Raw genomic sequence first — 16329 nt, 5'->3', positions numbered from 1 at the left:
TGTGGTGGAAAGAGAAGCCATGAACTCGATCTGACGATTAAATAGGCACATCTCTATGGCTGCGGGCCACAAATAAGACCAGGTTCACAACAAAGCAGCACACACACAGTTTGTGTACATAACTGTGGGCAAACTCCGATAGATCCATGGGGTTGAGTTCGGTTGAACCTCTTTGGGGAGTCTTTTGAAGATTTTTTTTACGAAGATAATGAACCCATTTCTTCCAGTTTGACTTTCTTTATTGGATCAAAGTGATACCTTATTTATCATTACGCACGATAGCTTTCGGGAAAAAAACACATCTTTCTGTTTTCGTCGGTCGATCCGTCAAGTCTGGAGGTGCATTGGGATTGTGTGGGAGTGATCGCTATTTAGCCTCATAAAGCTTGCTACAATCAAATGCATACATCCCTTCATTATCCTCCGGGGCTCCTTTCTCACCCTTTTTCCCTGCGTTTCCCTCCTCGCCCCTTGCTTCCGACTCCCCTCACCCGCTTTACTGTTACTGTAGCTTGGCAGGCGAAGCTAGGGCAGTTATGCAGTAGAGCTTCTCCACAACCTTGCACCATCTCCAGTGAACATAAATTAATGGTGTAGAGCAAACAGGCTGCTGGCTGAGGTCCAGTAGCTGGCTTCAGGAGCTCAGCCAGCGATTGTTGTGGTGGGGCCATAGCAGCAGCAACAGCAGTAGTAGTTGTACTGATGCACTGTCTGCCAACCAACCCAACCAACCAGCCAGTCAGTCAGAGAGGCAGACAGACAGACTGGTGGCCCTTTCTGCTCTGTAATAGGTGCCGCGGGTCTCACCAGTCCGCCTTGTATATATGCAATCATCACTGTTTTACTGTCAAGAGGGCAGTCCTCTGAGAGCCCTTATACTTATTGTGGAAGCAGTACTGTAGTCTGGAGTGAGAGAAAGAGACAGAGGTGTAGTGGTATGTTCTGAATGCAGATTGTGTGAGGTGTAGATATGGATGTTTCATTGGCTGTTATCAGAAGTTGGCATGCAGTGCGTGCGGTTTGTAGGTTGGCATCATGTGAGTTCTGTTTATAAGTTGGCTGTGTGTGTGTGTGTGTGTGTGTGTGTGTGTGTGTGTGTGTGTGTGTGTGTGTGTGTGTGTGTGTGTATGTATGTGTAACAAAGAGAGAGAGAGAAGGAAAGAAAGAGAAAGCCAGATCAGCAGGGTTGAATCATTGAGTCATGTGGCATTCTTGCCTGTTTTCAGACTGTTGTCAGGAAGCACTGTAGTTCCCAGTAAAATAAAACAAACACCCAAAACACCCTCTTCTCACTCCCTCCTCCACCCGGCCAAAAACACACAAAGAGAAAGAAAGAGAGAGAGAAAGAGACAGAGAGAGGAATGGAGTAGTTGAGCAGAGAGATAAAAATGGAAGTGGATTGAGCATAATGATGGAAAGAAAACTACACATTTGGTTTACTTAATTTGCAATCCTTAATTTGGGCTGAGCTAATTTTATTAATAATAAACTATAAATTATAACCTTTATAATAAATACGTTTATAATTGATCAAATACACCAAATTGATTGTAATATAACTAATAACAATTGTAAATGAATACAAATATTTTTTTGCAAGTCAATTATTTCATTGTCACAGAAGGGCTTTTTGGAAAATTCTCAGTTGTCAATCTATTTGATGTTCACCGACGGAAGTAATTAACTGTATAATTCGATTTAAACCCACAAAATCTGTCAGAAAACTGCAGCTAAAAAGCCAGAGATTGCCTCGTGCCCAGTGAAACAGTCTTGATGGATTGAAAAACTCCAACTGGATTGGATTTGTCCTATCTGTTTGATCTCCCAGTAATGCCGATATGCATTCAATCTTATTGTCATTTGTCAAAGGAGCCAATTGTAACGTTATTAACAGCGGCAACTTCATATTTAAAATGTGCCAATCTTACCCCAACTCAGTGCAGCATCCATATTAAAATGTCATTCCTATATTTGATTGCGTTGATTTCTGACAGTGAATATTATTAGCATCCCCCCAGTCACTTTGATTAAAAACAAATAAGATTCCAATCAATTTGAGGAATCTGTATATGAAAGCAAAACTGGGATACAATATCGCTGGAAAACTACACACAAACTCACAATAAAATGCAAATGCCCATCAAATGCTCCCAACACATTATTAGCACCACTATTCAAACATACTATTATAAGGAATTACGTCATACGTTATAGCAATGTATCCATTTTTTATTTGATTAAATCCAATACTTTAGAATGATTAAACAAACAGTTTTATGGTATGAAAAATAGATATGCAGATGATCTAATAATAACCCTATCCAAGTGACAAAGTATAGCTGGAGCTAAATCACAGCAATCAGCCAAATCCGTTGTGTTGCCATGGCACCGGGGGTAAACAGCCAATGGCCTGTGATTTCCTGTGAGTCATTAGCATGGAATAGGTTTGCAAGCCACTGCAACCTTGTGACCCGGCCCTATAACTCATGCCACACACTGATGATGTCATTCATCAATGGGGTCCACCAGCTTCTCAAGGCAAGGGGGCTGCAGATCGGGGCTAGTATAGGGAGTAAAGGGAAAATGGGCGGAGCTGGATAAGGAGGGCAGAGGGGGGGGGCAGGGGTGGGGGTTGAATGGAACGCCTGGGGATAATGATCGGGCTGTGGGATTTGACGACGGCAGCAAATAGGTGTCAGGAAAGCACCGATCTGACATATTAGCAAGCTGGACATTGAAGGAGTAGCCATAGGAGTCAGCATGCAAGAAAAGGTGTGTGAAGTAAGAGTGGTCCGAGGGGGAGTTTTCACGTGCCGTACACAGCGGATGATGGAGCTAACCCTCGGCTTGTAATGTTCAGCAACCACAGGGGCCATTACATCCAGCAGCATCAGAGAGCACAGAGCACATCACACCCTGCAATTTAGCCAGCAGTCGGTCACACACACACACACACACACACACACACACACACACACACACACACACACACACACACACACACACACACACACACACACACAACACAAACACACACACACACACACACACACACACACACACACAGCTCGATGCTCAATGACTGGCAGAAATGCGATCCACCTGCATATGCGCCTGTGTTTATGTGTTGCTGTTAATGTTAGGCTGTTCTTTTTCAGTTCCGAATTGGACAACATGTGTGCATCAGCAAAAGTGCACGCTTGTGCCATTAACAGGCTTTAGCGTAATTAACAGAGCTGTTTCGATCGGCAAACCCGCCGCTGCCCGGACAGCAAATTGAGGCTGCTCATTTCTGGCTCTAATTATTTATAGACTGGCTGTTTTACATTTTGCGGTCAATCCTCTTTTAGGTATATTGGCCTTGGTGTTTGTAACTGAACATATTGAGCGGATCCAAAGCTAGTGGGGAAGATTGTCAATACCATCTTTGATCTTCTCCTGTGTTTGTGTTTCATCCATTAAATAACCATGTCACTCTGTCTCCCGAGGGCAGAGAAGGACATCTCCAGGAAGAAACACTTCAAAACCGATTTGGCACTTTGTCTTTTATGAGTTTGTTTTTACATTTAAACGAAACCCATAGCTCACATTGTTCTTTTCATATCAATCTTTTTCTTTTGTGCTCATTGGGTGATTTACTATCATATATTGTTTTACTGAGGCAATTAACAGTAAGAGGTTACTCAGAGGTCTAAATAACTGTTCTCCAATTTCACGGCTGCTGCAGCCTTGTAACCACTATAGGCCCACCATGTCGGCTTACTTCTCATGTCCGTGCATGTGTGTGTGTCGCCATTGCCACCGCACACCATTTTCTGTAGCTGAAATCTCAGAGCGCCATGCTTTAAGGAAAGCTGCCACAACATAAAGTGTGGGTGGCCTGCAGTCGCAGCCATAAAATGTATGTGTGTGCCTGGGAAAAGGACGGTGCTGGGGTCAGCAAGAAAGGCAATAGAGAGAACGGGTTGAGGACATATGAGGAAAGGTTGCACAAAGACATACTGCATATATGTTTGTGTGTTTGTACATTTGCTTCTTTGGGTCTGTGTTTGGCAGCGCATATGTGCAAGTGCATTCAAGTCTTGGGGTTGCAGTGGGGGATTGATCTAGTCTGACACACAGAGCCAAGGACTGGGGGAAAGAGCAAGGACTGGGAGGGGTATGAGCTGAACGAAAAAGGATTTTATTTTTTTTTGTGTCGTGTCTATGTGGTCAGAGTAAATCTCCTTACTCAGGGGTTTTGTGTGTGAGGGGGGCTTTAACGTCCCCACTCTCCTTGATGAGACATCTTTCTTGTTTGTTCAAACCATTCATTACGTGGTGGCTGCTGGACGAGCTATGCCGCTGGCCGGTGTATTTATCACCGAGCTAAAGCGCGCTCCGGCTGACAGTAGGCGATTGATGACCGGGTCTGGGCCTGAGAGGCTGAGGAAGCCTTAATACAATGTAGATGACCCACTCCCATTTCCAATTTAGACTGCTTCACTCTCCCCACACCTCCATATCACATAATCTTTAGCTACGTCTCAATTTGTGTATGTGTGTGTATGTTTGTGTAGTGTGTGTACATAAAAAAAAGAGTGGGAGGGAGTGAGTGTTCTGTTATATTTGCAAGCGTGTTTTGATGGTGACCGAGGTCATAGCTAATGTGAAAACGCCAAGGAAGCCCAGGAGTGTAAGGGGGAGGGAAAGAGAGGCTGTGCTCTTATTACATGGTGTTGTCCAGGGCCGACACACACACATGGGGATGTGGATATGTTCTTTGGACATTGTGCACACTGTGTATTCTCTTCAGCATGTTTACACGCACATGCTTATGTGCATGCACATGCACGCGCACACAAACACACACATATACACACACACACACACACACACACACACACACACACACACACACACACACACACACACACACACACACACACACACACACAACACACACACACACTGTAACCTATACAAATTACTCTGTCTTCCATGGCCAAGGAAATGTCAGCACCGTGCAATCAAAAAATGTATTTCTATGCAAGTATTATCATCTTTCCTTTGTTAATGATTTTAGCATATTAAAAGGGAACTGCATACACAAGTACAAATCAGATTAATCCCTCTCTGCAGCCGGGACTCATTATTTGTCCAATCTCAGCCTTGTTTGTTATTAATTGAGCACATTCCTCAAACCATTTTTCCGTCTCTCCTTTAATTAAAAAAGACTACATTTAGTCTGCCGGTACTACCTGAAAGGAGGAATCCACCCCTCTGCCGATATGAAACCCTCACTAACATCAATTATTTCAGCAGTAAATGAGGAAATAGTTCTTGAGCAACTGTTATCATTTCATGTTAAAATGGAATTCAATTATGACAAGCCAGGCAGACATTACCAGCTTCATGAAATTTTCTTTCTGCTAGAATGTGGAGGAGGATAAAAGCTGAAACAAACGAGTACAGGTCATAAGACTAAAGGTGTTTTCTTCCAAGGGGGAATAATGTGTGTTAAGAGAGCTCTAAACCATAGAAAACAATGGAGGCTTAGAGTGTTACTTTTTTTAAATGATTTTTTTTTGTGTGTGTGTGTGTTGTGATTTGCAGGTGTCACGTCTATGAATATTTGGTGTGTGTTTCTGTTCGCTCATGCGTGTGCGAGTGAATGTGTAGTAGGTCTGTGTGCGCGCATGCTCCCCATCTACAGTGGCTGAATGAAATGCATAGTGTCTCATTTGTTTCGTTTGCGTGCGCCCGACTCCTAATCTGGCCCTTAAAGACATCTGTCACCAGTGATCACTGTTGTTTTGTCATGCTTCATAGCAGGCCCAGGGGAAGCAAGGCAGCCCCTGTCATTTATATCAGCCCATGTTCTCTACATTGGACCTGACACAAATTGTATCACAGCAGCCCTGGTTGCAGAATTACATTTTCAGGTGTAAAAATAGAAAAAAAAAAACCCTTTCACAGTATTCTGTTCTTTTAGCATTAGCATGTATTCAGCTGCTCTCTATGAAAGAGTCACCACCGGGACACATGGTAGTCATTCAAGGCGAGATAAATGCATTCACTGCAAATCTGCACCCACTCATTTGTTAGCTCGGATTTATAAAAAGGATTCTCACATGCCACAGTATGTACGTAAGGCCTCCTCAAAAGTATTGTCTGTGTGTGTGTGTGTGTGTGTGTGTGTGTAATTGTGATTTTCTGTCTTTCTATACGTTGTCTGTGTGTGGGCAGGGTGGGGATAGGGAAGGGGGTTATCACGGTTGACAGTTTTGACAAACTCGTTCAGCCAGCTAGGACAGGTTTAGCAATGTATTGTGTGTGTGCGTGTGTGTGTGTGTGTGTGTGTGTGTGTGTGTGTGTGCGCGTGTGCGTGTGTGTGCGTGCGTGTGTGGCGGTGGACACGTGTATGCTCTGAATGTCTATACTGTGCAAGGGAGGGGCAGGGTTGGGTGGAGGTCACAAAGGAGGTGCAGTCTTGGGTTACTCAATACAACAAACACGGCAACATACTGAAAACATACAGTAATGGGCCACATTTGACTCATGTGCATGTTTTCCCTTCCAGCGCTTCTCTTTATGAGTGCTTTACGTGTGTGTATATTTGTGTTAATCTGTACGTCAAAGTAGGCTCACGTCTGTGTGTTTCTTCTCTCTGTTTGCTCCCACAGCACCCATACCCTTCTGAAGAGCAGAAGAAGCAGCTAGCCCAAGACACGGGCCTCACCATCTTACAAGTAAACAACTGGTGAGTCAAGATTTCCGCTCGCCCTATCTCCACCACCAGCATCGCTCTGCCTTTCATTTTCGAAAGCCTCCGCCTCCCTATCCCCACCAAGTGTGAAAACCGTTTATGTACAGCCCACCCCGTCGCACACACACACACACACACACACACACACACACACACACACACACACACACACACACACAAACAGAGGTGCACGTGTAGACATACACACTGACAACCTTTGTAACATTATTACATGTAAGCTACCAGGATGTTCCAGTGTTATCAGTAAAGCTTTTTCGGCGGCTAAATCAGTTGTCAATGTGGTCTGATGCCCATGCATTCAGTAGGATATATATTTATAATGGAGAAAGGCAGAGATCCTAAGCTTACCCCGACTACACCCCACCCAACCCAACCCACCCAACCCCTTCATCCAAAACCACACCTAGCTCCACCACTGGTGCCCGCACAAAAGGCAAAACTGCCTTCCACCACCCCCTCCCCATTTTCTACACCAGCAATATGGTGGATTAAGGTTTTGGTGGCCTGGCCAGCAGGGCCTTTGTAGATGGCTTAGCACATAACTGGGGGTGGTGGATTAAATAAAATGATCACAGAAGCAAAGAAATGATACAGGAATTACTTATCAAAATACTAGCCCAGGTTTTATCTGCGGCTTAATTTTGTTCAGTACATTCTCAGGGTGATGTTCAGATTAATTGAACTGACAGCTTCCTTTCAAATTTCCAGCAAGGTATTTGCACGGATTTCAGGTCTTACACAAACTTAATTATATGGAACCCCATTTTATCATTCTAATTCCATGTAGCGGGGGTTCTATTTACAAATGACAAGTCTGTGCCTTTTATTCACAGCTTTCCTTAATATATTTATCAAAGCGGGTTCATTTACAAAGTGCTCTATCTGTTGGCTACAGGCAGGCCGACATTAACGAAGCTTTTAGGTTTATCAGACCCGCAGCCTGACAAGCCACCCGAGGGTCAATTGATTTTTTGGTTCTGTGATACATTTCTTTCTAATTTTTTTCCTGGATCACAATGAGAAACATGCCTGGAGAATTAGCCTGGTTTGTCGGGCCTTATCTATCAGCCCTCTCCCTCGTCCTCCCTCCCCCCTCCGTCCCCGACGCACTCTCTCTCTTTCTGTCTCGCTGTCTCTCTCTCTCACCCTTTTTCTTTATTCCCTTCTAGCCAAAGGAAGTCAAGCTACTTAAATTGGCCACAGGAACCGCTGTTATCAGACTTTAATGCACCCTACAGTGTGGATAGCATTTCAATTACACCAGTAACCAAAGATTAGCCCCCGCTTGCCTGTTTCATGCCTCGTGCCACCATTTCGGGACGCCACGCACCTTACTTACGGGAGCAGAAAATTGAGTTGCCTTGCCTGTGTCATGGTGATTAATGCAGAAATAGTCTGCAAACCTGTGAGGGTAGAGAGAGAGAGCAAGAGAGAGAGAGAGAGGGAGAGGGAGAAGGGAGGGAAATAGACGGAGACAGAGATAGATATAGGAAGAGTCCCTGCCTTCTCGGAGGCCATGAAATCCAAGCCTGGCGCTGAAATGCCTCAGATCCATTTATAAAGAGGTCTGAAGGAATCTCATGCTGGGTAACATGGTCATGAACCTTGTTTTCCGCGCAAACATACACGCATGGGCACATACACATTACACACAGGTGGTGATGTAGCCGCGTATTAATGTGACCTCAGCCGTGTTAGCAAAAACACAACGGGAATCAAATTTCACAAATAAAGTCATTAGATAGGCTTACACTCATGGCAGGTCTATCTCTAGTACATTGTGGGTGTTGTCAACTGGCCTTGCTGTTTTACATTGAGTGGAAGATGTAAGAGAGAGCGAGGATGCTGAAGTTTTCATTCAGGAAGGACAGTGAGTTTCAGTTTTTTTGGGTTGTGCCCCTTTTTGTCTTTGGCTGAGATGATCCACCCGGGATATGACAGAACTCTGCCATATGAAATTCCTGTTTAAAAAAAAAGAAAAAAAAAAGAAAAAACTCTTCAAATTCCTGGCTGGCCCCCTTGCATTGTTCTGTGGTTCCCTTTGATGCACGGCCGCTGCCATGTAACTGGCCAAAGAGAAAGAGAGGGAGAGGGGGACAGAGACAGACGGAGGGAGGGAGAGAGAGAGAGACAGAGGCAGAGGATGAGTGGGGGTGGTGGTGGTGGTGGTGGGTTCGGGGACGGCCGTCGTCTTCGGTTTCCAGAGCTCTCCCTCGGGGAAAGGATGTGCTGAATCAGGGCTTTGTCCGCCGGCACATTCACAGCCCCGGCGAAGGGCACAAGGGTGCTCTGTGCGATAGTCAATAGACAGTGCATCTCGCTCGCTCTCCGACGCACCCCTGGCATCAAACCTCTCCCAAACCGCTCCCTTCGTACTTGCACCTCCCTTTTGACGTTTACCTGCAGCTCACCTGTGCATGCAGAACACACACTTTAATCTACTCTAACAACATTTGCTGGCTGCCTTAACCTGCTTGTAGCCCACACCCCATTAGCTGTCTGATGTTAATAAGGAACCAAGCAAAAAGGTTAAAGTCCACAATCTCACTGCGCTGGTGTTGAGCAGATGAGACGGAGGAGGAGGAGGGCTTGATGATTCCGTTAATAGTGTCCTCTGTGTGCATAAGTGTGTGTGTGTCTGTGTGTGTGTGTGCGTTGTATGTGCACAAAATGCACGTCATTACTAATGGGGACACCGTGCTCTCTCTCAGTGTGCGGACGAGAGTTGATGTGTGTGTGTACAGTGTGTCAGGACACCATTAGTTGACCATTAGGGCTAGTGTGTTTGCTCTGCTTACATTCGAGACAACTGGCGTCACATGCTCGCAATATCGGGGAGTGGTCCGACGTGTAATTGCATTTGTTTAAGATTGCAGGGGGGAAAAAGGTGAGGGCCGTGTCACACATGGCATTCTGGGATAGGGGAAGTAGGTGAAAAGGCGGACTCGGTGTGTCTGTTTCGACCGGAGGAGAAGCGTTTACAGTTTACAGTATCTAGCGGTGTATATTCTGCCTTCCTCAGCAGCTCCTGGTGTCCTGCTATCAGTCTGGGCTAAATGGGGCCTGACAGAATCCTTTCATGTCTCAGCGTCAGACCCAGCACGATGTGGCCTCACTCACTGCCATAAACACACACACACAGCAACTTTCCTACCGTTCTTTGCCACTGCGGCAATGTACACACACACACATAAACACACACACACACACACGACACACGGAGGATTATTACATCGGCCCGAGAGATGACGCCGATGACAGATGACTGAGAAAAACAGCATCTAAAAAAAGGAAGGAAATCGTCCCCTCATTATTCCCTCATCTCACAGGCAGCCAGTTGGTCATTTCCATGGCAGAGAGAGGGAGAGAGAGGCAGAGCGAGGCAGAGAGCGAATATGTCAGTTCTTGGCATCTATGATGACTGACTGCTGTGCCACTGGAGCACTAATAACAATAAAGAGGGCACTAAGCCACACTCTATTTTTACTTCTCTGCCTACTCTCTCCAGCCCATGGGGGGGGGGGGGGGACATGTACACACACACAGACACAGAATTGCACACACACACGTACACACACACACACACACACACACTCACACACACAGGGGAGAGGCTCTAATTAGAGGCAGAAAGGAATACAATGAGTGAGTTATTAAGACACAGGGGCGGATCGCAGCCAACCTTTGCCCCCTGTCGGAGCACAGGTCACATGATAAGGGAAGTATATCCGCCAGACTACGGCGCCAAGCGGCCTGTGCCCACTGAGGAGATGAAATAGGCTCATTCAGGGGCAGGGCATGGTGCACTGGTTGTTTCTTCTTCTTTTTTCTTCAAGCATTTGTCCACTCACCAGGAGCACAAACTTGATCTTTAGTCAACATGTCACTCAGTAGACATTTCTGTATGTTCGCGTTAAGATTTGGATGTTTAATTCTATTGTTTTGATCACCCCATGGATGCTGATGGCTGTGTAAGACAGGTGTGTGCCGGTAGAATAAATGAATCAACAGCTAAAAAAAAGACGGGTAAAGAGGATACTGTGGTGCCAGAAAAGATTACACTATGCCTTAAGACCTTCAACTCTGCCTATTGACGTAGAATTCTGATTCTGCTTCCAGATTACATGCAGTCATATCACAGCAAGCTGATAAACTGAGTTTAGCTTCAAAACTTAACGCTCTGTAGCTTTATCTTCACAGCATGTTCCTCCATTCCCATCTCCCTCTCTCCCTCTCTCCCTCCTCCGTGGATCCAGACCTTGAACTCACCCCGACAGCGGTGCACTGGGTTCCCATCCAAAAAATCTTATGAACGGGCAAAGCACATTTATTTGTAGTGTCTGAGAACACCAAAGAGTAACAAACCAAAGCCAAATTTTGTTCCTCCACTTAGCTTGGCTTTTTCCACCCCCTCTCTCCCTCAGTCCAATGAGACACTTAGGAACACTGGCTTTTATGTTTTTTTATGATCCTCTGGTTTTGGCCGGCGAGCCCATTATGAAATGCAAAATAATAACTAATATTTTCCAAATGTAACATAAAGCAATGAAACTGGCCCAGCCACCTCTTTTTCTTTTTTTCCGCACATTTCTTTATAAGGATTTAAGTCTTGTGAATTTCACACACAGAGAGAGTTTGAGGTCCCTTTCCCCCCTCTCCTTCTCCCCCGTCTCTATATCACCGCCCTATTCCCTTACTTTTCTGTCTCCTTATTTCTGACACATTTTGGTGGGCTAGTTGACTGAAGTTTTCTTGGTTATCCGTCTAACTTTGACCCAGATGGAAATGTCATTCCTTTTTTTGGCTACAACCAGGGACTCCCGGCAGTGTGGCCATCTTATGCCCCCATGGCTTTCTAAATATACAGCTAGAGTGTGGAGGGGCTGTAGCCATGTGTGTGTGTGTTTGTGTGTCTCTCTAGCGTGTCTGTGTTTTGCGAGCTAGCACGAGTGTATATGCGAGTCTGAGATAGAGAGCGAGAGAGAGAGAGAGAGTGACTATCGGGGCGCTGCCAACACAGGCATCATGATCCCTCTCATTTAGGGACCGCTAATTGGCAGTTAATTAGCAGAATTGACTCTGTTGTCAGATCCCAAGTGCCAGCCCCCCCCTACCAAACACCCCCTGCCCACTAAGTTCATTTGATCTGGCTGCTTTCTTGATGATGCCGTAATAATAATCCCATTTCGTCTGCTTCGGTAGGGAGAAACAAATTTGGAACAACATATTTTTTCATTATTGGCAAGAGTAAAATAGAACAGACTCCCTGTTGAAGTCGGATTCATTTATGCTTTTTCATTTTGCTGTTTCAGATCCAAATATCTGTTCGCGGCGCAATCGAGACTCATGCTTGTACTCACAGGAGAAAGCCAGGGGAGTCTTCAAATCGCTGATGCTAATACACGCCTCTGTGTTTATGTGTGCACTAGTGGTGCTAGTGTGTGAGTAGGCTACGTGAGTGCAACGCGGCGCTCCCGAAATAATCAGCGTCATTAACGGGGCCCCACTCTCATTTTTATCAGGCACCGGGGGCACATTGGGTCATAGCATGGCGTGGACACCCACCGTGGCCGAGTGAGCAGCCCCCTAGTGCCCACCTCAGAATGGGTCTGGACTTATGAAAAACAGGTGGTGCTTTAATAAAATTGGCACTCTCGGGCGATCATGCACGAAAATGAATGATTTTTTTTTTTGTAACATGTTTTCCTTTTTACAAGCTCGAGACTCTCCAAGGCTGTGTGGAATTCTCCCAGCAAAGATGAGGCATGCGAGGAGAACGAAGCCAGACGAGGCAAAGATAGAGAGGCAAAGAGCTGAAAGAGGCATTACAGAGAGAGAGAGAGAGAGAGAGAGAGGAGAGAGAGAGAGAGAGAATGAGAGATGGGAGGAGGGAGGGCTTTGTACTTCTCTGCTCCTTTTGGCTCTTTTATTCGTCAACGTCTTGGTTTTATTGGTGGGTCGTTTAATAACAAGGGGGCTCTGCGTTTGAAAATGAAGTCGAGCTGCGTTTGCGTGGGCGAGCCTCCCCTTTTTTATTTTAAGATGGTAATTTCTGTACCAGGGGTGAGAACTGGGGAGAGCTCGAGAAGGAGAGAGAGAGAGAGAGAGAACAAGATAGAGAATACATGAGAGGAGCAAAGGAGAGAGACCGAGGAGGGCGAGCAAGAGGGTAAAAAGTGTGGGAGAGGGAGAATTCAAGTGAAGGGAAAGTAGGTTAATTTATTTCATTTGCGGGAAGAGTAAGAACTTAAAAAAAAAGAATGAAAAAAAAGAGAGATTGGGCGATAGTGGGAAAGAGTGTAGGGCGCTGTTTTCATGAACAAGCAAGCAGGCTTAATGCACACGGGCAGTCACAGTAAGCCTGCCAGGATCTCCCTGTGCCTGAGGCCATCTGTGAGCAGAATAGCAATTTTATTACTTTGTCATTAAACCAATTTCACAGCAGTATTGTTTGTTAATGAGCAGCCGCAAACGAGCGAAGATGTCACGTACTAGAATAGCAGCAAGATTTGTGACCACGGCTCTCCTCTGTCTTGTTCTGCCAACCTGTACCTCATTCATATTCTTCGTCTCTTTCTCTCTCTCTCTCTCTCTCTCTCTCTCTCTCTCTCTCTCTCTCTCTCTCTGCCACCGTCCTCCTCCCCAACATCCCCACTGTCTTCTATGCTCTCTCTCTCTCTTTCTCTCTCTCTCTACCCTGCCACCCTCCCGTCTTGCTCATCCCTCCCTTCCTCCCCCCTGTTATAGGGGTCCCTGGCCCATAAAAGGAGACACTGCTGAAAGATAAAATGCAAAGTCTATACAGTCAAGTCTCTGTTTATGAGCTTCCATTTGCCTTTAGAGCTCATTGGGACGAATGGTTTCTCCATGGGCTTTGAGGGGCGTGCAGCTGGAAAGCCTGGGATATTGGCCTGTTATTTAGCTCTAAAAAGCCTAACATGGGTGCCAACGGCAAGTGCCAACAGAGAGAGGGACTCGGCGTCTGAATAGGTGCATAAGTCTTTTTGAGTTGTATGCTAGATGACGTCATGCATATTATTTTCAGATTTTTTCAAAGTTGTTTAGAGTACCAGGTTTCATCAGTGTTTTTCAATTTGTCATGTAATTAAGGAAAAAACTAACTTCAGGTCAGTCGAGGAGTTGTTTGGAATGGTCTGTTTTCACAAAGAAAGCCATGTGCTTCAGCTGCTATGGTGCTAAATGTGTCTTTATGGCTAGTCACTCTGTTGATGTTTTTACTCGGGAGGTCACTTGGCCCAAATTCTTGGTCTTTTTGTGGCTTATGACCGAGAGAGAGGCAGAGAGAGAGAGAGAGGGAGAGAGGAAGAGAGAGAGAGAGAGAGAGAGAGATTTAAACTCAGGCCCCAGAGGATCAGACAACCTGACAGAGTAGATTTAGAATAATTAGTTTTCTCTGCTAAGGGAGATGGCCAGAGGAGCTGTTTGTTAGGCACTGAGTGCTGCTATGTACAGTATATATCTCTGTGGTTACTGTGTGTTTCAGATGGCTGAGTGTGTGTGGTGTGTAGGAGTTTGGGTGCATTCTGTACGTGTTTGGAAGGAGGGGTGAGGGTGTGTGTGTATGGGGGGGAGGGGGGACTAAAAAGGGATAAAGGTGACCAGGTGTAAAAGAATGGCCTTGAGGGTGTGTGTGTGTGTGTGTGTGTGTGTTGGAGCCGGAGAGAGGACAGGAGCTCCTTCTTTGGCTGAGCTCTTTAAACTCTGTGAACCTCTACAAGGTATTTTCTCTCTGTCCTGGCATGCTCGTTCTCTCGCTCTTTCTCTTTCTCTCTGTTTCTCTTTACCTCCCTCATTCCCTCTTCCCTGGATCCTTGTGTTTGGATGTATACAGTTACGGCATGCAAATAAGCACGCTCTTCTATCTTTGCTTTTGTTTGTGCGGTGTCACGTTCAAAATAACCTCCACTGAACCGCCCCTCCTTTAGAGGCACAATGAAAGCAAGTGTTTTGGGATATGAAAGGGAGAGGGAGAGAGAGAGAGAGAGAGAGAGAGAGAGAGAGAGAGAGAGATTGAGTTTTAATCACATCCTTAACAATGCTCCAATGTATTATTGTTACCTGTTATGTTGGTGTTTGTGTGTGTTTTTGAAGCAGTGATTCATGGCCGGGTGCCCTCTGTGGCTTTGAGGCGCAGGCCAATAAGCCCATCATGGAAGACCCTATAAATCAATATAGCCCTTTGTTTGTTTAAGCCATGCTTTGCCCCAGTTCAGGCCTGTTATAGATGAGATATCATATGGAGTTGGTGCCAAGCAGAGCAGGGTGAGGGCGGGAAGGGAGTCACAAGGCCTCTCCACAAAAACAATACAATCTTAATTGGACCGTGGCCCAAAATCTCGGAGAAATCAAACCTGGTAATTAGCCATTTTCGGAGAGGTGAGAAATAAACCGCACCGTTTATTTCCACCCACACGGCAACATACACACACACACACACAGACACACACACACACACACACACACACACACACACACACACACACACACACACACACATGCATGTACTTTGATGAAGTCATCAAAGGTAGCTGGAGGAATTAGCCACTATTAGCCAACACCATCACATGCATAACAAGATACAGAGATAGAGGAAGAGCTAAAGAAAGGAAGGAAGGGGTAGAACAATGAGAAGTATATTACCCTAATCTGGGCTTTCTCTCTGCCTGGCCTTATGAATATTTATTCCTCCCATTACCGACAATGATGTTTCAATTGGGAGACGCAGTGAGCATGTGCGCAACAAGGAGGGAGGGAGGGTGGTGGGAATTTCTTTTCCCTAGTGAGGGTGGAGGGTGTCTGCCTGTATGTAGCCCCCCACCCCCAGACATAACTGTTTTATCATTTCCTTGTTATACAGTATGGGAGACTTTTCTTCAGCTTTCTCAGAGATGAAATAGTAGCAAGTCTCCGGAATAATATGTATGCCAAAAAGAGTTTTGAATATAAATGCAGCAAGTATCGTAAAACTAAGTCCTAGTTACAGATATTCTAATTCAACCTGCAAAATATATATTTTTTTTGCTAATGGGGTCATCTGTAGTATTGGATTACTAGACCCTTCATTTCATAGAATGTGTAGGACTGTTCACAGAGGTAGATTCAAGCAAGATAATCTGCAGTGTAGGCTGAATTGAATGATATTGACATTGTTGTGTTTGTTTTCATGCTGTCACATATGAAGGAGGCCAGTCAAAGCTGTACACAGTCAGTGGTATACAGCAGATCTGAAAGGCAGAGGGCTTGCTTCAGGCCACCAGGCACATCAGAGTCCCTGTGGTCTGCTCCACAGTGTCAGTATACTGCTTCTGCCAGCAGTCCCCTCCACAAACAACAGCTATTTATATCACCAGCCTGCTGCTAGGCTTTTTTACCCCTAAACTCGGCTACTGACCATGCCTGCACATGTGTGTTTGCGTGCCTACGTTCACGCCTATGTATGTCAAAGCGATTAGGTGCAATTGAAACTCCAATTAATTATTCAATAGGGCAGTCAGAGGCAAGCTGACAACATATGACCGATGACTCTCGTGGTCACTAAT

General features: G+C 45.4%; 1 protein-coding gene across 1 annotated transcript in view; it reads left to right on the top strand.

Annotated features, from left to right (window-relative positions):
* Nucleotides 1-16329, top strand: part of meis2a (Meis homeobox 2a) — an 81196-nt gene that overhangs the window by 48284 nt on the left and 16583 nt on the right. Inside the window, exon 7 of the mRNA XM_080042243.1 lies at nucleotides 6666-6742. Within this exon, the coding sequence (XP_079898369.1) occupies nucleotides 6666-6742 (77 nt within the window). The remainder of the gene's footprint in view (nucleotides 1-6665; nucleotides 6743-16329) is intronic.

Source organism: Ammodytes marinus (assembly GCF_949987685.1).
Source record: "Ammodytes marinus genome assembly, chromosome: 15".
Taxonomy (NCBI): domain Eukaryota; kingdom Metazoa; phylum Chordata; class Actinopteri; order Uranoscopiformes; family Ammodytidae; genus Ammodytes; species Ammodytes marinus.
This window is presented reverse-complemented; position numbering and strand designations above follow the sequence as displayed.